The 27,782-nt window shown below is 42.1% G+C and overlaps 1 protein-coding gene across 1 annotated transcript; it reads left to right on the plus strand.

The window, feature by feature from the left end:
- The first annotated feature begins 590 nt into the window (after positions 1-590).
- Positions 591-26,772, plus strand: crlf3 (cytokine receptor-like factor 3). The gene is made up of 9 exons (XM_084070933.1): positions 591-683; positions 11,920-12,040; positions 18,078-18,285; positions 18,891-18,978; positions 19,805-19,982; positions 21,048-21,276; positions 22,367-22,505; positions 23,576-23,688; positions 24,788-26,772. The coding sequence occupies exons 2-9, from the start codon at positions 11,924-11,926 to the stop codon at positions 25,051-25,053; spliced, it is 1,338 nt and encodes a 445-aa protein (XP_083927059.1). The 5' UTR covers positions 591-683; positions 11,920-11,923; the 3' UTR covers positions 25,054-26,772.
- The last annotated feature ends 1,010 nt before the right edge of the window (positions 26,773-27,782 follow it).

Consider the following 27,782-nt stretch of genomic DNA (forward strand, 5'->3'; position numbering starts at 1 on the left):
GATGCCTCGAGTCGATGGTTCTCTGGTCAGGGGGCGGGTGCAGCGAATGCCTTTATCTGATTGGCGTTTTACGCAATCGATCACGACGCTGCTCTGATCTCCTGTCTGTGATTGGCTGTTGGCAGAAAGAGTCGTTAAATGTCATTTTTGGACTTGTGTAGAACTTCCATCGGGTGGTGACCAGTGTTGCCATGTCTGCTTATTATAAGCGACGTTGAGCTTGTTTTCTGTAAATATTGGTAGTTGCGGCTATGGTTTGTTGGGCTTGTTTCTAAAGTGCAGTTGCACTTTATTTATTTATATATGTATTTATATATTTATATATAATTTAAACCAGTGGTTTTCAAACATGTCAAGGACCCACAAATTAATTAATATATTTGTCCCCTAACCCCCATCTGAAAATGTTTTATGCCAGGGACTCCCGTACCAGATTTGTGTTAGAACGTTAAACAAATATTTCAAATTTCAAATAGCTGATGTGGTTTAAACTTTTACGTACTCATGTGGCCTCGCTTCTTTTGGACTTGTATTCATAGACATGGTTGCTTGTTTCTCCCGCAAAATTAGGCAACGTCGCTTGTGCAGAACTTCCATCGGGGGTGGTTGATTTGACCTGAAGACAGAGAGGATTCACTGCTTCATGAGGAGGATGATGGCTGGTGGCAGACATTCCTGAGAAGGTACGAGGCTTGTTTCATATGTTTTATACAACGCAACACCATGTCCACGTTTGTTTGTCTTCGTCAGAAGGATGTCGTTTATAAGCAATTGTGCTCTTTGAAACATGTTCCCGAGTTTCATTGTCTTAGGTAAACATAGCGCTGAAACATGACTGTCATATCATGACAGTCATGGATGATCTTCAACCTGGTGTTCGCACTTTCTCTCTTTTTGGCCCGGACATCTACATAAACGTCCAGATTTCAAATATCAAGTGCTCACCCCATGGCCACGGATGTTACAATTATGTACGGGCCGTCAGAAGTACCTGTATCTTACATATTGTTCAATAAAAATCATTTTAATACAATCGGTGGCCATTTTCTCCGTATTTTCTCCATATGCTTTCAGCTACGCCACCCTATCGGTTGGGAGATGTATTGCACACATCCCAACATTACAACTCTATGAGAAAATCGCCGCAGATCAGATTAAAATGCTTTTTATTGAACAATACGGAAGACACGGGTACTTCTGAGGGACCGTACATAATTGTAGCATCTGTGGCCATGTGGTAAGCACTTCATGTTTGAAATGTGAATGTTTATGTAGATGTACGGGCCAAAAAGGGAGAAAGTGCAAACACCAGGTTGAAGTTCATCCATGACTGTCATGATATGTATCAGGGCTATGTCTTATTGGGTAAACAGACCAGACCCCATGCCAATTCTGCACAAAACAACATGCGACAGTTAGTTATGAAATATGATTTTAATGGCCAAATATAATATTTTAGGTTTTAGTTTCACATGGACTGAGTGTCCATCATGTTTTGTCGGACGGTGTGTAGCTGAACTTTTAACGTAATATACGTACATAAAATACGGAAGTTGTTTTGGAGCGAGTATGGACATGTCTTATTATGGCTCATGTTGAGCAAACCAAACGTGTGTCTTGTCACTTGTTTGCAGAATCCCTCTCATAACTTTAACGTTTGTAATAACCAGTGATCGAAGAAGTGCTCACATTTTTACTTAAGTGAAAGTATCTATTGCGGAAATTAGTATTGGCATCAACATATACTTAAAGTAGCGAAAGTAAAAGTGCTCATTATGCAGACTGTCCCCATTTCACACGTTTTCAAATGTATGAAAATCCTTTGAAAATAGCAGATCTACAAGCTCAGTGTTGTGAGCTTGTAGATTGGCTATTTTCAAATTGCCAAAGTGTGTGTGTGTGTGTGTGTGTGTGTGTGTGTGTGTGTGTGTGTGTGTGTGTGTGTGTGTGTGTGTGTGTGTGTGTATATATATATATATATATATATATATATATATATATATATATATATATATATATATATATATATATATATATATATATATAGTAACTAATGTTTTCAAATAATTATAATGGAGTAAAAGTACAATATTTGTCTCTGAGATGTAGTGAAGTAGAAGTAAAAGTACTGAAAATTGGAAATATTCCAGTAAAGTAAAAATACCTCAAACTTGTACTTGAGTATATTACTTGAGTAAATGTACTTAGTTACTTTCCACCACTGCTCACAACTTTAATGTTAGTAATAACAGCATGCCTCTCATAACTTCAATGTTGGTAATAACAGTATAACAGAACTTCAATGTTGGTAATAACAGAATAACAGAACAACGTTGGTCGTAAAAAACTGTGCAATGCTTTAAACAACAGTTTATTCAAGGATGGATAGATAGCTAGATGGATGGATGGATGGATAGATAGATAGAAACACAAGCTACAGTAACTGGACACGGTGGGTGGAAAACAGGACACAAAAAAAGACATGCCATAAGGCATCAGAAATAAGAACAATAAATCAATACTGAAAAGGCATAGAAATACTAATTAGTGTACAATATACAGTATATGTACAAAAAGTCGTTCGGGACCAATGAGTAGGGAGACTTGGGTGCTCAGATAGAGGTCCTTGGAACAGTGCAGATGGACCAGTCTGTTGCTGACATTGCTCCTCTTAACTGTAAACTGGACTCGAGTTGGCTCTGTACTTGCTTTTTTTCTGTGTACACTATTTCTCTTCGTCAAAAATTGCCGATCTACAACAACTATACAACTGCAAGTTGTAGCCTGTGTCTGCAATTTTGGGGAAAATGTCCCCCCTGAATATGGGGTTCCAGCGTTTAACCATAGAGACTTGCAGAGGCTGGGAGCTATTGTCCATGAACATGACAGTGCTATATTCATCAGTGCGTGCATACATTACTTTTACAGTATTTCTGTTTGCAAAATAATAGTCATAACCCACAAACATGTCCACATATTCAATTAATGAATCACTTAGTTTAACCCTGGTGTCCCAATTAATTTGCGATGTCATTTAATAGCATCTTGAAAATAGCCGATCTGCAAGCTCATGCGTCACACTGCAAGCTTGTAGAATTTGCTTTCCTTTTTTTGTTGGTTAAGTGTTTAAGAAATCACATATTTTCTTACATATAAAATCATGTATTTCTATTCGTATTGCTGTCATCTCTTGACACTTGTTTCTCCCCCCCCCCCCCCCCTCCCCCCTCTCTCTCCCCATAATGACATGTTTCATCCTCTCCACATATTGTTGCGGTTATTTTACAAAGCGTGGTTCCTCCCATCATGTACAGTCCCTGCTGGTCAAGCCTGAGAACTAGGGCAGAGGCACACATGTTTTCAGAGCACAGACAACTAAACAATACAGGCTCGAGGATCATCTGCATTCTCTCTCTTTCTCTCTCTCTCTGGCACATTCATCCATTCATCTCCATCACCTTCTCCCTCATTTAAGGATGCTACCCTTGTTCACAGAGGAAACGTATTATTAGAGAGTCATGTAGTGATTATGATGACATGGCCCAAACTACAATAGAGCTGGCCAAGCTGACCTAAATACAACCGAAACTTAACCAAACCCCAGCATCCCTATTCTGGGCGGAACGTTCGCCAATAATAGCAGATCGACAAGCGTGTGCGATCGTGTAGATCAGCTATTTTTGGGGGCAGACCATTTGGTGTGGAGCGAAAAAGAGCCCACCAAGTACAGCTGCAACTCTCAGGTCCGTTTCAATTAGAATAGAGGGTTTATGTTTATGTGGTCAACTCACTGCCTCTTATCAGCAGCAGTAACATGATGACACACGGCAACAGATAGAGGGACAGAGGATGTTTGTTCTTTTACGATACAGGGCTTTTAAGCCATGAAAAATGTGATGCTTTTTTTGGTACATTCTTTCATACATTTTAGTTAATTTATTATACATTTAGAATAGACGATTAATTAAATCTGTGGTGATATATTTATTTATTTATATAGATCCCCCCCCCCCTCCCCTCTGGAATCATTAAAGTTCAAAAACGACTTTCTTTATAGTTTCTTTGTAGTTTACAAGGCTCAGTCAGTAGGCATGCTGTTTTGATTAAGCAAACCTGTTAGGAGCTTTGGACAGAAGGGTTCTAATCTCTGGGATTAATTTAGAAAGACAACCCACACCACACCTCACCACACCTTTTTTTTTTTGAAAGGATGTGGATTTGTAGATTGTGCTCTCACCTGGAAGGCCTGTTAACCCTAAGACCTGAGGCCGATTCTACAAAAGGTCTTCTAAATCCTAACAGTTTTCTGAAAAACTTATGTTACTAAATCAGTGGTGCTCAGACTATTGACTATCATGTCAAGGAACCCCAAAATTATATGTATTTGGCCGTGATAAAATAATGGTTTAAGTGGTTACACAGATGCTTGCACGGTTTTAGGTTTAAGTAAGGTTGGAGTCTGAAAAGAGAGACACACACTCACTTAATTTAAGTCTGAGAGTGTGAGTTACAAATGATACATATCGCTGTTGTCGGGCAGAAACCTCTTCTCTCCATATTCTACATTTTAGTTTTTTGTAAATTAATGCCCTACTTGATCACACTACAGCGTCACACAAAAGCATCAAAAGTAACAGATCTACAAGCTCTTTTGAGCTTGTAGAGCTGCTACTTTTTCTATTTTTGAATTTCAATCCTGGAAAGTCACAGTTTTGGACATAGGAGGTTTCCACCCGACAGAGACGATATGTAATGTCCTTTTTATTTGTAGGAACCGTGCACACGCAAATCCATGCACCTTAATCTGAGCTAGCAGACAGACAATTGCTGATAATTCGTAATAATTCTTTAGTTATTTTATTCTTTTAGTCTTTTTCTGCTTATATTTATTCCTTTTGTTGCTGTCATTATTGCTACAAACATGACATGAGAGGAAGCAAAACAAAAATAATTTGTACTGATTTGTAAGACAAACAACGATCTTGAATAAACTAACATGAGGATTTCACTTTGCACACTCTGAGAAACAAACAATCTGTGTGGGTGTTGGAAAAACAACAAGCACATGATGCATGATGCATGAGTAGTACTTGAATACTTAAAGCTACACTAGGCAACATTTCTTTTTTGTGTGAATAAAATGTTATTGTGTCCATTTTGTAGTATATGGTAAAGTATGTTGCAATATAACTTAAACAAAGGTGGTTGTATTTGGTTTCTCGGCTCTTCTATTGATAAATGTGTATCCTGTGGTCTGGTAGGACCACTACTGGTTGACAAGTGGTACTGCTTGAAGGTCAAAAGGTCAATTTCACAACCGAGCAAGTAGGCAGACTCTTATTAGCTCAGTTGTAAAAAATAAAATAATCCAGCACTTGTATGGGGGACCTGGGTTTGAATCCTGGCGTAAGACATGAAAGTTACTTAGTGTGGCTTTAACTTAATCCATACATACATGTACTTCTGTGTGCTTGTGTGTACAGCAGCACAATCCTCAGTGTTACTTTCACTCTGAGTTTAAAAAGTGTGTCTCTGACAAACCTTTTACTAAGTTACTTTTTTTTTTAAATTTCTTTATTTAGAGTAGTCAATTATTTTTGTACCTCTTTTTCTTCCCAATTTAGTCGTTATGCCAATTGATTCCACCACACACATTTCTCTGTTCCTGTATCCTACTGATAGCCCCCACCGGGAGGATGTAGAGCCTTCGTCCTACTCCCGCCCAACACTCCCCGCTGACAGGTGCCGCCCCCAGCCCGTAGGAGTACATACGTGCACTGACCAATATCACCCTCCCCGCCCGGCGTTCCTCCCCTTAACACGGGACAAGTTTGTAGATCGGCTATTTTCAAAGCAATTTGATTGTACTCTTATAGCGATCCCTGGCACAAAATCCTTTCGAATGGCGGCGGCCAAATACATATGAATTTGGGGGTCCTTGACATTATAATGTTTGAGGACCACTACCCAGAAGACACTTCTTTTTACATGCTTAACCAGTGTCAGTGTGAGTTTACTGTTAGAGTGGAACTAGGAAGACGGGTTGATATAGGGGGGACTTTCAAGGACGGAGCAGCCCAGGTGGTCGTGTGTGTGTGCGCATGTGTGCGGAGCATGTGTGCGGAGCATGGTAGCCTATTTGACTGTTTTGTAAATCTACTTATATACTGTATGTTGTATGTAGTACTCTCAGAACAAATATTTACCTTTACTCCCATGATGTAGTGTGTATTTTGTGCATGCTGGCATATTTGCCTTTTCTTTTTTCCGTAAACTTACCTATAGCTTTTATCTTGTACATACACTCTGAACAAATAGGTACTGTGTGTGTGTGTGTGTGTGTGTGTGTGTGTGTGTGTGTGTGTGTGTGTGTGTGTGTGTGTGTGTGTGTGTGTGTGTGTGTGTGTGTGAGCACTTGAATTCATATTTGCCACTATTTAGGATGGCAGCAGCATTCCAACCACCAGCTCTGTATAGTTCAGCTCTGCAGTTATGACAGCCATAAATTCTTAATGAGGGGTTGTTACACGGAGGAAAGAAAAACAAAATGTTCCTCTGCATGTTGGACTATGGAATGTTATGGCTGTGATGTTCCTACAGGTCACAGTGGAGAGAGAAATATGACACAGGAATGCAATAATTGATATTTACAGCACCATTGATCACAGAGTTAGTGGGATTTTTATATATGTAGTAAGAACGCATGTTCATTTGCAACTTTCCACCTGGCATCCATATTTTGGAAATGTCATTACAGGCGAAATGATTCAAAACGCGTTGTGAGCTTGCAGATTGGCTATTTTCGCTTCTTTCGTGCAACACTGCTGTGCGCCGAATAATAAAATGGGGCTTTAGAGGTTCAGTCTACTCTTGTCCCCACCTTAGTTTTGGCCTTTTGATGTGCTTCGCTCATGTGTTCAGCATTAGATCCAGTCATTAGACTCATTCTCTCTGTCCCATTATTAAAACAAGTTGTGCTGGTTTGTAATGTGTGCTGTCAGGCGGCACACCGAAACTCAATGTCCTTCAGAAGTAAGGACCAAATAACACAATTATACAGAACGTTCAGTATATTTCCATTACAAATGCAAAGGATTATAAGATGAATAAAGAACACACACACACACACACACACACACACACACACACACACACACACACACACACACACACACACACACACACACACACACACACACACACACACACACACACACACACACACACACACACACACACACACAGTGATACATGGAAACAAAGACAAAACTTTAGCCATGTAGCCCAACATGTAGAAAAGGGAAAGTTTCCGCCTGTTGTACCTGCATGTTATACCATGTCTGTTTCAGGTAAAGCTGGTGGAGTCATTAGCGGTGGTAACCTACTTTCTAAGCACTAAAGCTGTGGTTCGACTCGACTGCCATGCATGTGTGGTTTTGTAGAGCATGCATTAGACGCAGGGCTGAGCAGAGCCAGGGCTATCGTCATGGGAGTGCTCACAACTTCAGCCTCGGGCCTTCAGCACAGTAAAATGTTTTTTTAACTTGAACAGTAAAATGTTTTTTATTATTCAGCTCTTTTATAAATGATGTTTTATTTGTCATTAGTCCTTGAGCAACCCTTAGTAGTTTTCTAACAGGTGTTTGTTATCCACAATCATGAACTCTGGGCTCCCTTTTCTGGGGCTAATATTTGGCGGAAATAGCAGATTGTGAACTTGTAGATCGGCTATTTTTTTCGGCAAAGAGATTTAGTGTAGAGGGAGAAAACGAAGGGTGCCTGGTATAGATCCCTGGGGGACTCTGGTCAACAAAGTATATAGGGTTTAAGTGGTTAAAGGGGAATAACACTCATTTTCAAGATTGAACTATGTCTTTAATACACCTTAGAACTGTTGCGTGGAAATAATGTTCTCTTACGCAACAGTTCTAAGGTGTATTAAAGACATAGTTCAATGTTGACAATGAGTGGTATTTCCCTTTAATTGCATTCAACCCTTGTCCCTGAATAGACTGCTAGAAAGGACAACAATGTCGCGTGAGTGCAGTTAAGAAATGGACGATCATGTCCCGTTCATCAAACAATGACAGGAAAACCGAGCGAGGCCGATCCATATTCTTGAGAATTCCTGCAGATTTTGGGACACCCATTATCCCGCAGACCACCTAGCTTGTGACCCCGCACGATGTGTCAAAGACCTCTCTGGCCCCAGGCTTCACTCCAATACTGGTCCATGTTGATGCTCCAGTGTGACCTTTTATAGCAGCTGTTATCTCAGAGGTAAAAACAACACTGCTAGACAATGTTCAGCTGGGTTCGGTTATTGTGGCTGCCTGTTAAGGTTAACGTGATTAAGGCTGTGGAAAAGTGACCGCACGGAACAAAGCAAGAATGTGTGCAATAGGGCAGTACAATAGCCTAAATCGCAAAGTTTAAATATTGACTTAATTGAAATTCCGAATCCTCTCTAGGCTGCAGTTTCCTGTCAGAGGGAAATGTGTTAAATTGTTTAACACATAATAAGATAAGATAAGATAGTGCTTTGCAGAACAACACAACCAGTTGTGTATTGACAAGGAGATGCCGTAGCAAGTGCAAAACATGAACCTGAATCAAAAACAGAACTCTATCCATTCTGTTTTTGCTTATAGAGCAATGAATATTGGACTTTACGGTGCTAATAGGTCATTGTATTTTAATGTATTGTGTGTGAATTCAGTTTAACATTATCCTATATGTAGCTTTCACAAGTTCTCATGCCAAGTAAGTAATAAATAATGAATACTAATCAGGGACACAAAAGAAATCTCCATAATTGACTTCACTGTCCCTCACCCTTGTGTGTGAAGCTGAAGTGAGCAACTGAAAAACTTGGTAACACTGTATGTTAAGGTCGGGTCTATAATGCATTATAAGTGTATGTATAAAGCATTATAATGCACTTATAAGACATTAAAATACTCGTTATAAATGTTTATAATCATATATGACATTGACAACTTATAACAACGTTTATGACGTATTAAGTGCTGGTTGGTCATAAGCTCAGTGGAGCAGCTTATTCCTAGTCGGTTATAAAGTGTCTTAATTGTTATAAGTTGTTATATATTTATAAGGAGTGTTATGAAACTTTATGTGCATTATAATTGTGCTTATAATGCATTATAGACCGGACCTTAATATACAGTCTTACCAAAGCCTTTGAACATATAGGATTCAATGGTGATAACTGATCAATGATTATCGGGTGTTACATATTGTAAGCTTACATTTCATATTACACATCATATGCACTCATGTAACTTTGACCAACTTTCAACAAACTGATGCAATTAAATACATTAAGTTAGTTTGACTAATTATTTCAGCCCTGCAATTATAGATATGCTTGTGTTCTTCATGAAACTCTGAGGTTGTACACACCGGCTGTCAAGCATCTGCCCAATTAGACACCACCTTGTGGTTCTCTTAGTCTACTTTCACACAACCCCAAGCCTCTCTCTCTCTCTCTCTCTCTCTCTCTCTCTCTCTCTCTCTCTCTCTCTCTCACTGTCTCTCACTGTCTCTCACTCTCTCCCACAATGTCTAACATTTAATTCCTGAAATATATAACCATACCATAGTTGTATTAGTGTACCGGATCTATAGTCTATCATGCAATATATGGAGTTCAGTATCGCCGACATTATTAGATCTTAAGACTATCTCCTGCTTAACAAAAGAAAATTTGAGGACCAAATGTATTTCTGATATATTGAATCTGGGTTGCCACAGCACAAAATGGACAGAGGAAATCATAAATGTTGTCTGAATTGTTATGAACATAGTCATAGACATGCATATTGGCTTCACTCTTCACTTTTTAAACATGGAGAAAGTTTGTCGTCAGCATTCTGCTGATCCAAACAATTTCACTCAAGTTCCAATGTACCACATACTGGTTGGTAGCCGACCATTGATTGGTTGGTTGCCTGTTGCACTGTCTGTGGCTGCTTCCTGGTTGTAGAGGAAGTGGTTTAAACCACTTCCTCTATCTCTTAAACGGCTCGGAACATTGTGTTTTCACAACCTTGTTGGTTTACAGTGTTTCCCCTACTATTGCCTTGGAGGGGAAGGTAAGGCATTGCTTTGGAGCCCCCCAAAAAGTCAAGTAAATTCTATTTGTGCCAAACCAAAACAGAATTTACCTAAAGTCACTTAATTACACTACCATAGCATACTCTATGAAGTTTTTCACAAATATGTATTCAATGGTTGTACAGTTGACAAGTGTTTCAGTTCAATCTGTCATCAGGCATATGTTTGCATTACAGCAACCAAATATAACCATTTTAATAAAAAGTGCCATTGATTTGAGGATTCTCAGTTGCTCTGTTCTCAGTTTTCCCCTTAGCAATATTAATAGCTGAACTTTTTTTTAAATGTAATTTTGCTGTTGTCGTATCATTTGGCCACATACTTCAGCTGTTGTCCAAAACTATTTATTGGAAAAATGGACACCTGTATGAGCTTTTGTTTTGAATGCTACGCTGTGTGTACTGCAAGCTTTTCACAATCACGTCTGTCCGTCTGTCTGTCCGTCTGTCCGTCTGTCTGTCTGTCTGTCTGTCTGTCCGTCCATCCGTCCGTCCGTCCGTCCGTCTGTCTTTCTGACTGTTTGTCCTAAACTTTCCCTGCAAAAAAATGCTTTCCCTTACGCCAAGCATGACTCAGAAAGATGACTATCCGGTGCGAGCATTACAGCACAATTCAACACCCTGATCTCATACTCTCTGTACTGCAAAGGATGAAGTTACACATGCAGATTCCTGCTGCACATAATGTGTGTGTCAAAGCCTCCTAATGGAAGTTTGTCCTCTAGGTTTACATTCAGTCCCTACGAGTCCTATGACTGATTAGGTCACTGCCAACTATTAGTCATGGAACATTGATACTGTTTGTGTATTTGAGAAACAAATAACATGGTGTGTGTGTGTGTGTGTGTGTGTGTGTGTGTGTGTGTGTGTGTGTGTGTGTGTGTGTGTGTGTGTGTGTGTGTGTGTGTGTGTGTGTGTGTGTGTGTGTGTGTGTGTGTGTGTGTGTGTGTTAAAAAGTCGACTTAGACTTAAGTCGACTTAATTAACACAAGTCGACTCCCAACAGGAGAAGTCGAAAGTCGAAAAAAAAAAATTATTTTATTTTTATAATATAATATATATATATAATATATATAATTCAAACAGGCTAAACTGCACTATGTGAGGAGTAACAGAAGCCCCACACTTTATTGTGTTCCAACATTGCATGAATGCATCCAACATTAAAATCGTATGCGCCACTACCGCACCCCCCCCCCCCCCGCGCGCAAATTGTTTTTGTCGCATATTTCGACTGAGTCGACTCAACTCGACTTTTACTCTAGTCGAGTCGACTTCCTAAAACCACAAGTCGTTAATGCCCTAGTGTGTGTGTGTGTGTGTGTGTGTGTGTGTGTGTGTGTGTGTGTGTGTGTGTGTGTGTGTGTGTGTGTGTGTGTGTGTGTGTGTGTGTGTGTGTGTGTGTGTGTGTGTGTGTGTGTGTGTGTGTGTGTGTGTGTGTGTGTGTGTGTGTGTGCGCGCGTGCGTCTGCGGTAGAATTTTAGAAATAGACATTATTAACAACAATATTCTGAGAGAAAATAGTTTTATGGTAAAAAAAAAATATATATGGGGATAGAGCTATGCCTAATTTATACGTAGTTGCATGCTGGTGCAGTTCAAGCTTGTAGATCATCTATTTTCTGTGCGCAACTAAGTGTAACTCAGGATTTAGGGTTTAAAGTGACAAAAGAAATGGTAGAAATGTCATTTAGACAATTGCCGTCCTCAAAGTTGATGACTTCATGAACGTGTGTGTGTGTGTGTGTGTGTGTGTGTGTGTGTGTGTGTGTGTGTGTACCAGGAGGATGTCGGTGGAGGTGGAGGCGTTGCTGCAGGAGGCTAAGGAGAGCATCGAGGCAGCGCAGAACTACCGCAGTGAACTACAACAGCGGCTGCATGGCCTCAACCAAGCCCGCAAGCAGGTACTGTCCCCACACCCCCACCCCACACACACACATACAGATCTGCATTAGGGGTGCAACAGTTCATCCATTATCAGTGTCCTCTAAATTTTGTTATCACCATTGTTTCGTTATACAACACAACAAGAACATGTCAAATTTCAGTTCAACACTGCCTACAACGTCCTTGGTTTATTTAGCCGTTCTTTCGTCTACTTCTCATTGCTCACTATACATTTGCCTCTTTGGAGCTAATCTGAGTTTCCAGAAGTTTTCGCCAGCTCGCATACAAACGGGAGGGGAGCATGTTTAATTTCTTTCAACAATGTTTCCACCCCCTGGGAACCACACCGGAAAGGAGCACCGGTCACCGTCGGCAACAGTTACCCGAAATGGCTAATATAAACGTACACATTTGCTACTTACTATGTCTTCGTAGCCACCCTGCTCATGTCCATATTCCCACCCCAGCCACGTTTATATGTCCCTTCATCATTTGCATACATTTACATATGGGAGAGGACCAGGGCAGGAATTTCAGGGAGGCCACGAAGGCCATGGCGGGCGTGGCCCTAGGCTTGTCACGATTGTTGCCTAATCGCAATTATTTGTAGATAATCACAATCATTTTGCATAATCTTCATTATCGTTTCTATGTTGAGAAAGGTTCATACATTTTGAAACATTTTTTTAAAATAGTGGAAATAGCAGATCAACAAGCTCACAACGCGTCGCATGGCGACGTGTTGTGAGCTTGTAGATCTGCTATTTCCACTATTTTGTAACACATTTCGAGTATAAAATATGGTGTATTTTGGCCATAATCCATTTTTTGTTTTGATAATTGGTGTCGGTCATTTATTTGTGTATTTAAGTTATATTATCATATCTGTCCCGTGCAACTTATATTTGGCAACTTATATTGACAAATATGTATTTGTCAATATGTTGACAAATAGTTGTGTAATGTTACTTCCATCACAAGGGTTACCAATGTTAAGGCTCTGTTCCATTTAGTGTAGCGGAGTCTTTCCAGTGAGTCAACATCTCTCTCTCTCACACACACACACACACACACACACACACACAGCCCTTTTTTACCTCAAACACCCTATTATCCAGAACTAACTGTCTGGTACACGAGACCACAAGCTGAAACAAATGCAGCATAACCAACATGTATGGCATCAAAGCGCTCTACACCAAGCTGTCCTCAACTCCCAGGGCCCTTTGAGGGCGTTCCAGGGGATCTCCAGCTAAATGATACATACTGTGTAGTTAGAATGTGTACAACCACAGTCAAATTAACACTGAGGACAACAGTTAACGGTGTAGATTGGGTATAATAATGCATATCAGACTGGGGGTCCTTGAAATTAAAAACCCTGTACGTTCTAGTTCCCTTAATAACAGAGCGAGACCGCAGAGTCTCTCTCTCTCTCTCTCTCTCTCTCTCTCTCTCTCTCTCTCTCTCTCTGTCTGCTATCTCTTTCCTTCCTCCTGCAGTGTGTCTGCAGGCCCCTCCAGTAAACAATGCTGCTATTTCCTGCTACTGTACACACAGAGAGAGAGAAAGAGAAACGGAGAGAGAAGGCTGGATGGATGGAATATAAATATGAAAGATGAGAACAAAGAGAGGGTCATGGATCTAGAACGAGGGATGCCCCTAATAGGCTTATGTTGGACCAATTCAATAAAGCACTTTGAACTGGGTTGAAAATGACATTTGAGAGGAACGGGTGAAGATACAAAGTCCATCCACACTCATTTTTGACACTCTCAGAGGTATAATAATGTTGATAATTTAGCTGTGTGTGTGTCTACACTCTACACATGTGAAATGGGGAGGCACAGATATTAGAGTGAAAGAGGTCTTTTCAGGATACGGGTCACGGTCTCGGCTGAACGCATTGTGAGCTTATAGATCTGCTATGTTTGGAGCGCGACAGAGTTGACATTCCCCAGAGATGGGGAGATAAACATCCTTACTCTGTGTGCTCGTTGTGGTCAGACAGTGCGCTGAGTCATCTGCAGATGACCATGCATTCTGAGAACTCTTATTAGATTCACAAGAAGCACATTAAGACTCTGACTGTGTCTATAAGTGCTTCGCTGAACTAGAGACGTCACACTGAGGACAATCTCCCAGCTTTCGTTGTTAAAACTGAGAGAAGAAAAGTGCATTGCAGAAGCAATCCAAAGTGTTGAGGGCGGTCCTTCATATCCGGGCGGTGATGTAATAGGTTTCCAAAGCAGTGGGCCTAGGTAATAATAATAATAATAGTTTTATTTATAATGCATTTTACATTTAAACAAATGTTAAAGTGCTACAATATGCTTTCAAGAAAATGCTTTGTTGAAAAGGTAGGCCTTTGCTCTGATAAGTTAACAGGGATATCTTGTATTTTCGGAAGAGACGGGAAGCCATTGGAGTGAACGGAGAACGGGTGTGACGTGTTTACGCACTCTCATCAGTATCCGAGCAGCGCTGGTCTGGATGTATTGGAGCTTTTGTGAAAGGCTTGCTAGGGATCTCGATGAGAAGTGCGTTTCAGTAGTCCAACCTGGAGGAAACAAAGGCGTGGACAAGTTTTTCGGAATCTGACGGAGTGAGTGTGTGGGGCGGAGTTTTGCAATATCTCTGAGGCCGTAGGTTTGTTAGCGTCCGTTCTCGCCGCTGTTCTAGCAGTTATCCTGCATTTCGTCTCTTTCGGGTGGAAACCTCATCTGTCCAAAACGGTTACTTTTCAGGATTCAAATTCAAAAGTAGCAGATCGACAAGCTCGAAACGCGTCGCGCCGCGTTTCGAGCTTGCGGATCTGCTACTTTTGTGTGACGCTGTAGTATGATCAAGTAGCGCATTCATTTACGAAAACACGCAAAAAGTTATGAATATGGAGATCGGAGGTTTCTGCACAACAGCAACGATTTGGAAGTCACCAGACGTATCGGTAGGCGGAATCCAATCGTCTGCCAACGACAATGTTTGTAACAGGGGAGGTTACTAACGGATAGTCTTGCAGTCGGTTAGGCGACATCAATCTACCGATCCGTCTGTAGGTCGTGTTTTTGCCAGATGTTCACGCCCGAATAGGGACGCTAGGGTTCTTGTGGTTAAATCTGCACTAAGAGGTCTGTCACTCCACTCCCTCCAGTCAGTGAGATTCGTCCCCCACGTGTGCGTGTGCGTGTGCGTGCGTGTGTGTGTGTGTTGGATCCAGTCACAGTGTGAGGTGGCGTTTTTCCCATAACCCTGCTCTCCCTGTGGAGGGTGACTCAGACTTACTAGAGTACAGGAATCAAGGAGGAAGCCCCCCTCGCCCCCCACCACACACACACACACAGACACGGTGTCACTGTACTATCTATTTTTGCGCAACAATGTCACTGTGTGTTTATACCGTACGGTACATGTACAGATTGAGAACACAATGCTATCACAGTAGCATCTTGTCCTTGTAACAGAGGGAGTCCAGACGTCCGGTCCCCACTCTCCGTCTCTCTCTATCTCTACTGTACCTCCCTCTCTCTTGTGTGTGTGTGTGTGTGTGTGTGTGTGTGCGTCGGGAGAAAGAGAGAGAGAGAGAGAGCATAAGTTGTGACTGCTGTCTCAGCTGCCATAATCCGTGTAGACCAATTATTTGTTGGTTGAGACTGCAGGCACAGGTGCCGGTCTCATGCAATCAATTCCCAGCAGATCCCCAAAGCTGTTATTTTGGCGAGCGCTGGTTTCTGTTCATTCAATGTCCTCCTCTATGAAGGCTGATAAGGCAGTCCCTATAGCGAGACATATTCACTTCTCACTGTTCCCCCAAATTATTGATCGGGGTCATCTGGATAGGACTGATAGGGGGGCAGGAAACCAGCTCGGAACACTTACTGCGTCTGTTCGCACGCACGCAGTCAAATGCGTACGGTCGGTTCAGTGTGTGCCGTTTTATTTTTCCATTCTCACCATCATGGCCGGGCGCTCTTTATCAGGGCAGAGTTTATCAATCGGCCTGCTGTTTCCTGCTCTCTCTCTCTCTCTCTCTCTCTCTCTCTCTCTCTCTCTCTCTGTCTCTGTCTCTCTCTCTGTCTCTCTCACAGTGCATCAGATAGCAATCAGGTAATGGATAACAGTGGCGTCATACACACTGCTATCTTAATGTCTGTGTGATACATGGGTAGAAAGGGCAAGCCTGACTATTTATAACAGCCTTACACAAAAATGGCAAAAGGAACGAAATGAAAGGAAACTAAAACGGATCTAACAGTCTCTCGCTGTCTGTCCCTCCCTCCCTCTGTCTCGTGTGTGTGTGTGTGTGTGTGTGTGTGTGTGTGTGTGTGTGTGTGTGTGTGTGTGTGTGTGTGTGTGTGTGTGTGTGTGTGTGTGTGTGTGTGTGTGTGTGTGAGAGTGTGTCTCCCCCGCTGTGTGTTTTCTCTTCCCCTCTCTGTCCATCTCTAAAACCATAAATCATACTTCTTACGACCGCATCGCTCGCTGAACAGATTTTCAGCTGAAAAATGTGACGCGCCTCTTACTCATCAGTGAGAAGAGTTGTTCTGTGTGAAAAGTGAAAAAAGTGATTCTGATTAATATTTTGTGCAAGATTTTGAAACTTATGTAGTATTACATGATATGACATGATTATATGTTTCTACATTCTTCATTGCTACATTCTTCATTGCTTTTTCCCCGCCAGTTGGTTTAGTAGTGCTGTACCATACGACTTGAAAGTGATACAATGAGTCAAACCGTGATATCTGAGGCCTCAGTATGGTCCAAACTTCCACAGTTACACAATTGGGCAATCTGCCTCCTTCTATCATGTGTCTTTATTTACTGTGATCAGATTAACTTCTGCATTTTTCTTCCCCACACCCAGGACCTATGCTAGCATTAGTAGTCAGTCGGAGGCAAAGTTAAAGGCAATGCAGAGAAATGTCACCATAAAAGGATAATTAAAGATGGTGTGATATTTTTTTGGTTTAAACTAAAAGTATGGTTTAAAAGATGTTAAATGTTAAAGCTTAATAGCCAGCAATAATTACTACCACAATATAGAGTGTTTGTTCAGTAACAGCGGTCTCTCCAGCTCTTTAGTAAACAAAAAATATATATTTTCAGGTAAGGATTAGTGTTAGCCAATTTCCTCCATTCAGGAGACTGAACCCATTTATCAGCTTACATTTTATAGTGTTCCAGTTCAAAAACGAGCACACCCTTTATACTGTAAATGCAATTTGCCGAGTGCACGGCTCATGCAGACACGCTGAGGAAGGCTTGACGCCGAAACGCGTCTGTGTATGCTGCCTGTGCCTTAATGAATTAAAAGTACCAGAAGGTCTTTGGAGTGCTGGCTATTATTTTCTTATTGCGAGGCCTACACATAGCCCCGAGCCAGCTATAGGCTCTATGCACAGCAGCCATATTGGACAGAAATTGGGCCCCTTACTTGCTTCCTTCACAGGTGTGTTACCAATGACACTAATGAAGGCTCTGTTCCATTTAGTGTAGCACAGTAACCTCGGTCCCAGCCTCACTCATCTGCGAAAAGAAGAGCCTGGTCACGACCTAAAGCAGCAAGTGTCTAAGAAGTCCTGAGTGGACAGATTTCCGTTTCCCCCGGAAACGATATTTTTTGACCAATCACAACACTCGTTTCATTCACGCAGAATGATGAACAGATTTGTAAAGCATCAACGTCATTTCCTTGGGCGGTACTTCCGCCAAATTCAACCATTTCCGGTTGTCAACTTCCTAGACAACCAACATCGCAGGTCTTGCCCAGGGTGGTTGCACAGTGGTTCTCAAACTTTTTAATTTAAAGGACCCCCATAACTCTGAGAGTGTACAAATGGAACCAAATGGACCCGGGAGGGTCCTTTTGGTTCCATTTGTACACTCTCAGAGTTACACCCTCTCAAGGAACCATGAGGGTCCCTGGACCACACTTTGAGACCCACTAGTATTTCTAGTGAGCCAACATGCACAATGGCTGCTGTGCGTAGAGCCTATTGACACTATAGCCTGATCTCCTGGTCTCTCTCCTCCTCCCCACCCCTCTCCCTCCAGGTGCGGGGCAGCTCGGGGCAGGCGCGGGACGCCCTGCGGAGGCACTTTGCCGAGCTCCAGGCGGCGGCGGTGCGCCTGCTGGCCGAGCGGCTGAGCGCCCTGCTGGCCGAGGTGGACGCCATCGAGACGGACAGCGTGCGTCCCCTGGACGACTGCCAGAGCCTCATCGAGCACGGCGTGGGACAGGCCGACGAGCTGCTCCGAGAGGGTGGGTTCAATACCGGGGGCTGTCACTATCACGAAAGTTTACTTGACCATTAGTAGTCATACAAATAATTGTGATTAACCCTTTAAGACCGGCATCCGTGTCATTTTAGATGTCTTTGGCTATTGAAAAATAGCAGATCATGCGCTTGGAGATCTGCTATTTTTGAAAAAACGTGAAAATGTGTGCAAATCTGTGAAAATATATTTTTTTCAACTAAACATTCGTAACTCAAATCTTTGCTTCTGGGGATTCTACAAATGTCTTCTAAATCTTAACCGTTTTTTGAAAAAACTTACATATCAGTGGTTCTCAAACCTTTTCATGTCAAGGAGCCCCAAAATGATATGTATTTGGCCACGGACCCCCATCTCAAAATATGTTGTTCCAGGGACTCCCCCAGAAGCAAAGATTTGAGTTACAAATGTTTGCTTTAAAAAATATATATTCAGAGATTTGCACTCGGTGCCGCGCTATGAGCTTGTAGATCTGCTATTTTTGAATAGCCAAAGTATAAAATATGGATAAAGGGGTTAAAATGATTGTGACGCTGCTTTACAAGACAATAAATCCTGCGTGTGTGTGTGTGTGTGTGTGTGTCCGTCCAGGGGAGGCTGCATTGCGTTGTGGACTGGGGGAGAAGGAAGACAAGCTGGGCAGTTTCACTAAGAAGGCCCTCCACATCCAACTGGACAGGTGAGAGAGTCCATGTTCGTTTAACGCTGAGAGTTACAAATTGGTCTCGGTCTTAGAGACGGTCCCTGTAGCTGAGAGGTCGGCAGGTTCAATTCTCTTGAACAACTCTCTGTCCTGTTGAGGCCTTCCCCCCATGAAACTCACTTATGGTAATTGTCTTAGCCCAGACCAGGCATAGAGGGCACACAGGGCATTATTAGATTAGGGGATATCTATATGTTGTGCAACATATTGTAACTGCACAGTCTCACAGTGGTTTCATGGCTCCACTAAAAACATGATCAAAAAGTGCAACGTGTAAGACAATGTTTCATATATCCTCATTTTCTGTATATGATACGTTTAGTCATCTATGTGTTATCATTTGTGTGCATCATGCATTTTTACCTGGTTTGACCATAATGTAGCCTTCTTCTGATCAGTGTTTGGAGTAAAGAATCAGGAAGGTTTTATTTGTCATAGAGGTAGAGGAAGCTAAATGCAATTTTGTACAGTCCACAAAAGTGTTTGGATCTATTTGCTTCAATTTGCAGATTCAAATAAAATAATTCAAGTGTGTGAGTGCGTGTGTTAAGTGCTTTCGCGTAACATTCTGTTTTCTGTGGGTTGTTCATCCCATTAAAACCAGGAAAGCATTTTAGATTTTTGCATTGGCTATTCAAAAATAGCAGATATACAAGCTTGCAGCACGTCACAAGCTTGTACATCAGCTATTTTTGAGCATTTAAAGAAAACAAATCTTGAGTGAGAGAGTGTGAGAACTGCTGATTTTAGAGGGCATTGTTGTAGAAGCGCCCTCATGTCTTAATGGGTTATTTTGGGGCAGCCTGCCGGAGGTTCCAGCGCTGGTGGACGTGCCGTGCGTCTCGGCCCAGCTGGACGACTCTCTGCTGGGGGTGCTGAGGGAGCGCGTGGCCCGCCACGGCTTTGTGTCCTCACACCCCCCCGTCCTGATCGAGGAGCTGCAGGAGAGGCCTGGAGGGGTGCTGGTCCGCTGGTGTAAGGTGAGGAACAAGTATGGTTCATGGATCAAACCCTAGGGTGGGGGCAGCTTAAAGGGATAGTTCACCCAAAAAAAATATTTTTTTCTATCGATTAGTCACCCCATGGAGACTTGAATTTATAGATAATTTTTAGTTTTTTTCACATTCATAAGCCAATAATTTGATGACCAGTGGACCAGTTGGCAGCGGTTCCGGTAGGAGAGACAAAGGAGACTTTTTGTGTCTCATACCGGAACCGCTGCCGGTCATCAAATTAGTGGCTTAGGAATGTGACAAAAACAAACAAATATCCATGAATTGAAGTCTCCATGGGGTGACTAATTGATATAAAAAAAGCTGTTTCTGGGGTGAACTATCACTTTAAGACCCACCTTTTCACTGTAGAGGGCACACTACAAAATGAATCCTGAACCTACTGTATCATCTGCTATTTTTGGCGAAAAGATTTGGTGTACGCCAAAAAAAGTGGGAAAAATAAAGGGTTTAAGTGGTTAATGAAACCACCAAGACTTTTTATTTTAGAAACTGGATGTTTCTTTGACACGTACATGGAAACTTGCTTCAGCTGTAAAATACTGAAATATCAACCACTTGCACATGTAATCCCTGCATGATGTGGATATCATTGTCAAATAATTGCTCTGATATTTGGCACTGTGTGTGTGTGTGTGTGTGTGTGTGTGTGTGTGTGTGTGTGTGTGTGTGTGTGTGTGTGTGTGTGTGTGTGTGTGTGTGTGTGTGTGTGTGTGTGTGTGTGTGTGTGTGTGTGTGTGTGTGTGTGTCCTACACATTTTTGGAACTGGCAAAAAAAAAGGGCCAAAACAATTAGTCAAATACTGTTCTGAATCTGCCGTCATTGGCAGTAATTTCATATGGAAAAGACAATGCCATATATATCATAACTGTTTTTGTAGTCTGCTTGTGTCTATCCGACAATATTGTGATCATGATCTTGCATCGTATTTTGACTCATTGATGAATCTGAATTTTGAGACGATTCATGTCTGCAACGAAAAATCCAAATAAAGAAATAAAATATTTGCGTGTGCGTGTTTTGCCTGTCAGGTGGACGAGGACTTCACGGCAGCAGACTACCGCCTGCAGTACCGGCGTGCTGGCAGCGGCGGAGCGCAGTACGATGACGCCTACATCGGCGGGGAGCGTGAGTTCCTGGTGCTGCACCTGGACCCGCACAGCGAGTACCTGTTCAGGGTGTGTGCCCGCGGCGAGGGCCGCACCGAGTGGAGCCCCTGGAGCGTCCCGCAGACCGGATACACCACGCTGGCACCGCACGGTGAGCTGACATGATGACACAACAGGACGGCTAAATTTAGCCTTAATGTCTGACTGTACCTCGTGCTGTTTACATTTCTGAGTAATAAAAGTAGTCAGTCAATCAATCAAACCAGCAGTGGTGGAAGAAGTATTCGTATCATATTTTATATTTGCTGTTTTTTTCCTTTTATTTCTATTTCTATTATATTTGCCGTTTTCGAATAGACAAAGTATAAAAATGGGGCTTAAGTGGTTAATGTATTTTTTTTAAATGATTTAAATCTACAAAGTAACTGCCGTACTAGTCAAATAATTGTAGTGGAGTAGACACGCATTATTTGCCTATGAGATGTAGTAGAATAAGTATTACAAAATGTAAATACTCAACTAATGTCCTCAAAATTTGAGTAATTTATGTATTTAGTTACTTTCCATAACCGCATAATCCACTATTGAGCGCCTGCACCTCCACCAACTCTATATTCTGATAGTAATTATTGAGTGTTTGTTCAGTAACAGGTGTCTCCCTGTCTCTACAGCGCTTTAGTAAACAGAAAGAAAAAAAAATCAGGTCAGGATTCAAACTTCGAACTCCTACAAGGATACAGGATAAACAAGTGAAACTGGAAGTGATAACACACAAAAATGTGCAGACACAATTGGAACTGGAACACTATAAAGATCTCAGCTGATAATGGGTACTCTTTCCTGATTGGGTGAAATCGGCAACCCACCTGAAGATGTATTTTCTGTTTATTAAAGAGACGGGGAGACCCCTGTTACCGAATCCATGAATGTAATATATCTATAGCAATGATTTTTATCAGAATATCATCTCTGTCGGGTAGAACCTCATATTATCTCCAAAACTCTTACTTTTCAGAATTTCAATTAAAAAGTATGTGATGCTGTAGTATGATCAAGTAGGGTGTTCATTTACGAAAAAAACACAAAAAGTCAGAATATGGAAATAAGAGGTTTCTGCCCGACAGCAACAATATAGAACTTTTTAATCAAATGTTTTGTTTTAACCAAAAAATATCACTTCTTACACTACCTTTCATCGGTAGGACAGTGTTTGTTGACTGGTTGTAATGTATTTCCTCCAGAGTGGCGTCCAGGAACGGAGGGCTACATCCTGAGCAGTAGGAGGAACATCGCCATGCGCAGTGACTCCTCCCCGTCGCGCTATCCCGTCCTCTACTCAAACGCACCCACCTACTTCTGTGGACAGACCCTCACCTTCAAGTCAGTATGCACACATAAACACTCACACACACACTCACACACATACACGCATGTGTGCGGCTGCTACAGTTAATCGAACAAATGTATTTAATCAGTTAAAAGCATATAAATATTATGACAAAAAAAGGTTTTTAAAAAATAGCCAATCTACAAGCTCTCATCACATTGCAGTGTGATGTGTTGAAAGCTTGTAGATTGGCTATTTTCGCTGTGTTCGCTGTGTGCGATGCCATTGTAGGACAAAAGTCGTTAGTGGTTAACCTTTTTAAGTCCATACTGCTATTCATAGGGCTGCACATGTGTCATGTGTTTCGCTAGCCAATCACAGTCCTGAATTTGCAAAGTCAGCCAATCACATTACAGCTAGTGGTGATGACACTAGCTGTAATGTGATTGGCTGACTTTGCAAAAGTATAGATTTGCATTGACTGGAAGGGTTAGGGTTGTAGACTATTGGCCAATCACGGTGCAGGATTGGTCATTGTCCAAACCTCACTTATAGGGGGCGGTTACACCGCCCCAAAAATCTTTTTTTTTTTCATGTGGATTCGTTGATATATATTTTTAAAAAGTGCTTCTAGATTATTCAAGATTATTCATTGAAAAAGTAGATAAAGAAGATAATCGATAGTTGAAGGCCAACATGCATGCACACACACACACACACGCACACACACACAAAGCCATCTGATCTAGCTTATCCATGCATGTTAGCATTACGTGATGTGAAATTGTCAGCGTTTTTTACCCTCTTTACTGTTGACTCGTATGTCAGCAAAATTCCATGAAAAGATGTTTAGATGTGCTTCACAGATGAGGAATGTATCTGTAAGGGACAATAATGTGCTCTCCCTCTTCTACTGGTGTGGAAAGTCAACATACATACATATGTACAGTATAGTAATTGCAACTTTGTAGATACAAGCAAAACATAATGGAGAAAGGAGTGGATATGAAACTGTGTGTGTGTGTGTGTGTGTGTGTGTGTGTGTGTGTGTGTGTGTGTGTGTGTGTGTGTGTGTGTGTGTGTGTGTGTGTGTGTGTGTGTGTGTGTGTGTGTGTGTGTGTAGGATCTCAGCAGCAGGTCAGATTGATCGCAGGGACAGCTTGGGGGTGTGTGTGGAGTCTAACAGCGGAGGAGAGTCGCTGCAGAGAGACCAGGCGGTCTGCATCTCCACCAGCGGTACGCACACACACACACACACACACATTTTAACCATTTATTTATGTCCACACACAGGGAAAGCATACAGGGACACAAATATTTTAGGTGCAGTAAAGGTTACATTCACAAACTCATGGCTATGTCCTCATGATACAACACGCATGTCACTCAGCACTCCATGGGAACAAGTAGTGGCGGCTCCGCCATATCTGGCAGCAGAGACAGCACAATACTTTAACCAGCCTTTCTGCCTCGTCTTTGGGCATTCCAAGTTGTTGAAACCCTCCAACAACCAATCCGTGGATATGTGTGTCCTAGGCTGGATCACATAAACAAAGTTCTTAGTCTTGCACTGCTGCTTGGTGCTAAAGCGCTCTCTGTAGTTGTTCTCATGGGCCTGGAAGTCCCCCCATTGCTATTCCGACAGTGGACGGACATATCGCAGGCTCTATTGCCTCTCTTTCCGGTAGCTGTTCACGGGAGGGGCCGTCAGGTAGCGTCGGCTGTTGGTAGATTCCGCCGGTGAGAAGTGCCTTCTTGTATGCAAGCTACATAGTTCACAGAAGTTGCAAATGCATCCACACTGCACCTACTACATTGACGATGGTAGTTACAACGGGGCAGTTTAACGTCATGCCCAGGACACACACACACACACACACACACCACACATCTCTCTGGATATGACCTAAGGCCTTTGTCATGTTCTGTTCACGCCCTGTGTCTTGATGGTGTGGGGCTGTGGGCGGCACTTGCGGCCTCCTTGAACGCCATCTTGTTACATAGTTTAACTCTAGTATATACAAATAAATAAAGCCCCCCCCAAAAAAACACGCTGTTCCTCTCAGTTCTGCACGCCCTCCCATTGCCACCTTAATACCTACAAACACAGCCAATTCTGTTTATTGTAACATTTGGTTCCATTTTTACACTAAGTTAATTAAACACAGATGATTTTACTATGTAGATTGGGGCTGCAGAGATAAAAGGAATTGTATCGAATGGGGGGTCCATTACATGTCAAACTGGGGGTCCTTGAACTGAAAAAGGTTGAGAATGTCTATTGCATCTTTGAAGGTGACATTTTAATTGTTTATACTCCTCTCCCCCTCTCCAGGTGCCGTGTCGGTTAACGGCAAAGAGATGACCAACCAGCTGCCCGCCATCGGCGTGGGCTCGGCCGTCACCTTCGACATGGAGGTGGTCAGCATGTTCCCCCTCAGCAAGACCGACCCGGCCGACGGCGGCAACTTCAAGCTGAGGGTGACCATCGGCTCCGGAAGCCGGGAGGTGGTGTTCGATTGGCTGCTGGAGCAGGCGGTGGACTGCCTCTGTTTTGGCTGCTCCTTCGCCCACTCCGGCTGGAAGGTGCTGGTCTTCTGAAAAAAGGAACCTGAGCTCATCCTGCCCTCGGACGCCTGAACCCGAACCCGCGTGCTGTCTCCTCCTTTTATGGTCAAGACTTTAGATGCTGGACAGTATTTTGAGGATTTTTAATTGAATGAACAGGATGGGTCTAAGCGGTATGGCAGCAGGCATTCGCTGAATGTGACCACGTTAAGAGCCTGACTGTGATGCCAGATTTTTGGGTCCGATGCCGATCCTGAGAGTCCGTAGACCAGCGATTACGGATGTTTAGTAAAAAGAAAAAAGTAATTTTATTTTATTTGACCACTAAGGCCATATTCAGAGACGTTCAAAAATAACAATGTAATTGTAGCTTGTAGATCTGATATTTTTGAAAATCTTCCCAAAAATAAGTATTTTTACTTAAAATGACATGCCCAAAATAGAGGTGCCAGGTAGAAAGTGGTTTAAAAACCGGGACACATTGTCAAAACCGAAAAGTTAATTAATAGCCGATATATCGGCCAAAACGATAATGTCGTTTTGGCCCGATATTATCAATCGGGCTCAAGACTGTATTGATAACACTGGTCCAGTTTCTTAAAGAAATCTCCAAGGAAAGTAGGTGGTCGGAGCAGAGTGGTGAAGTTGTCGAACCAGGGTTCTGTCATGTTGAAAGGTTAGCGAGTTTCTTGTCTTATCGGGTTTCTGTTTGGTTCCTGGGCCCGTCGAGAGCTTGGCCATCGTTTACATCCCCCCCTCCCCTCCCCCCAACGCCCCCAATGGCTTTGAGTCATCATTTCCCTCAATACAGGAAAGGGTTTTACCTGGCTGTCTATCTACAGTACGTATCTACAGTATGCATTTCCTTTAGTTGTGTATCGGGTAGGACTTGTGGTGAATTCTGTGCTGAAGTGAACAGTGCACAGTTACAAGACAAAAAGACTATCTGACCTTGTGTGTGAAGATGAGAAGTGTGTATGGGGGGGGGTTCACATGAAAAAAGAAAAGGTTTAGCCGCAAAGCATGCTGGTTGATTTTATTGCAACAAAACCACAGCCACTGTGAAAGTCGCTTCTTTTGTTTTTCTTTTTGTCTCCATAAAAGCCTGTAAGGCTCAGTCTGTTACATTTACCTGACTTCATGTCAAGATCTTAATGTAAAAGAAAAATAGTATTTTCTCTTCTCTTTTGTTGTTTCGCTGTGACAATCCCACCAGTATTTACATGTGTATACTGTATAACTTGTAGTTATTTTAATGGGGAGGAAGGTGGGCTGTTTTTCCATGTGAATTTTGAGGAACACCTTGTTTAGGAAAAATAATTCAATCACTAGATGTTTTTTAACCACTTGAACCCTAGTGTCCTTATTCTGGGGAAAACATTCAGCGAAAATAGCTGCTCTACAATGTCATTGAGCTTGCAGATCGACAAAGAGATTTGTAGAGGGAAATACTAGGATCTAGTAGCCTATAGAGCATTGGGGGACTCCATTCAACTAAGTATATAGGGTTTAAGTGGTTAATGTAAATGTAAATGTCAACACGCTAGCTTAGACCAATCCAGTTCATGTGTCTGATCGGATATTTGAGTTTCATTATGGCTGTTTTTTTGGTGTTTGTTTGGTGATGGTCTTACTGTTCTAATAGAGGACATTGTAAACCACGGTTGACCAACAGAAGTAACTTGAAACCTTTTACTAACAAGTAACTGAATAACTTCAAGTCAGTTATCTATAATCTATGTTGTGTGTGTGTGAATAAAATAGGTTATTGTAAAGGGGAACACTCCTAGATATCATGTTATTCCCACAGTCTAGGACAGTCCAGTTATAACTTGGCAACTATCAAGAGCTGTAATCCGGATTCCAGAACTTCTATTTGAAAGAATAAAACCAATCTGATTGGTTGAAAGATTTTAACCAATCTGTATATAGTAGAGTATCATACATTTGTTTCAAAACCGTTTCTTTTCACGATTCAAATTCAAAAACAACATAAGTAGTAGATTGACAAGATCAAAACGCATTCGAGCTTGTGGATCTGCTACTTTTGATACCTTTGTGTGACACTAGTATGATCAAGAAGTTAATTTACGTAAAAACACGGAAGTTAAAATATGAATATAAGCGGTTTCTACCCGACAGCGACGGTATAAGACTTCTTCATCGTGTTATTAATACTTCATTTAGAGTTTTATGAACAGGTTCCATCTGCAACAGGATTTGGAGGAAAAAAATTATAACGGCAACGTTGCTAATTTGAGACAATTGTCGTGCTTATCCGCGCCTCTTGTCACTAATGCTCATTATAAGATGGCACCATTTTGTCTACTCACTCTGTCTCAGAGGAGGGCCGTGGACAGTAAGAAACCTGCCTACCAATGACATAATCTGAACTGTCCACAGCCCACCTCTGTCTACTCGACACAGATCGAGTAGACAGAAATGCATTAACAAGGACCAATTATTTGAAGATAAGGTTGAAAATGGGTGAAGTGTTCCGCCAATAAAATATACATCTGCAGTGGTTGGAGGTGATCTCCCCACACTTCCATTGAGACATTTCGACCCAGGTTTCGGGTGGGACACCTGCTGGTTGACAAGTAGTACTGCCTGAAGCACATGAGCCCAATAAATACCTGTGCCAATTGGACATTGCCTCTTGACTGAGCTGTAGATGTTTGGTCTCCCATGCGAGGGTTCGAGTCCCAGAGTGGGCGTACAATTTACCATGAACCCCATGAGCCTAATGTTGCGAGGGTTAA

The sequence above is a fragment of the Gymnoscopelus microlampas genome, assembly GCF_963454915.1.
Source record: "Gymnoscopelus microlampas genome assembly, chromosome: 11".
Classification (NCBI taxonomy): domain Eukaryota; kingdom Metazoa; phylum Chordata; class Actinopteri; order Myctophiformes; family Myctophidae; genus Gymnoscopelus; species Gymnoscopelus microlampas.

Excerpts from the sequence above, each read along its gene's own strand:
- crlf3 (XM_084070933.1), top strand. The coding sequence starts at position 11,924 with ATGTCGGTGGAGGTGGAGGCGTTGCTGCAGGAGGCTAAGGAGAGCATC. Across the intron at positions 18,286-18,890 it reads CGACGAGCTGCTCCGAGAGG|GGGAGGCTGCATTGCGTTGT; the intron begins GTGGGTTCAATA and ends GTGTCCGTCCAG. Across the intron at positions 19,983-21,047 it reads TGCTGGTCCGCTGGTGTAAG|GTGGACGAGGACTTCACGGC; the intron begins GTGAGGAACAAG and ends TTTGCCTGTCAG.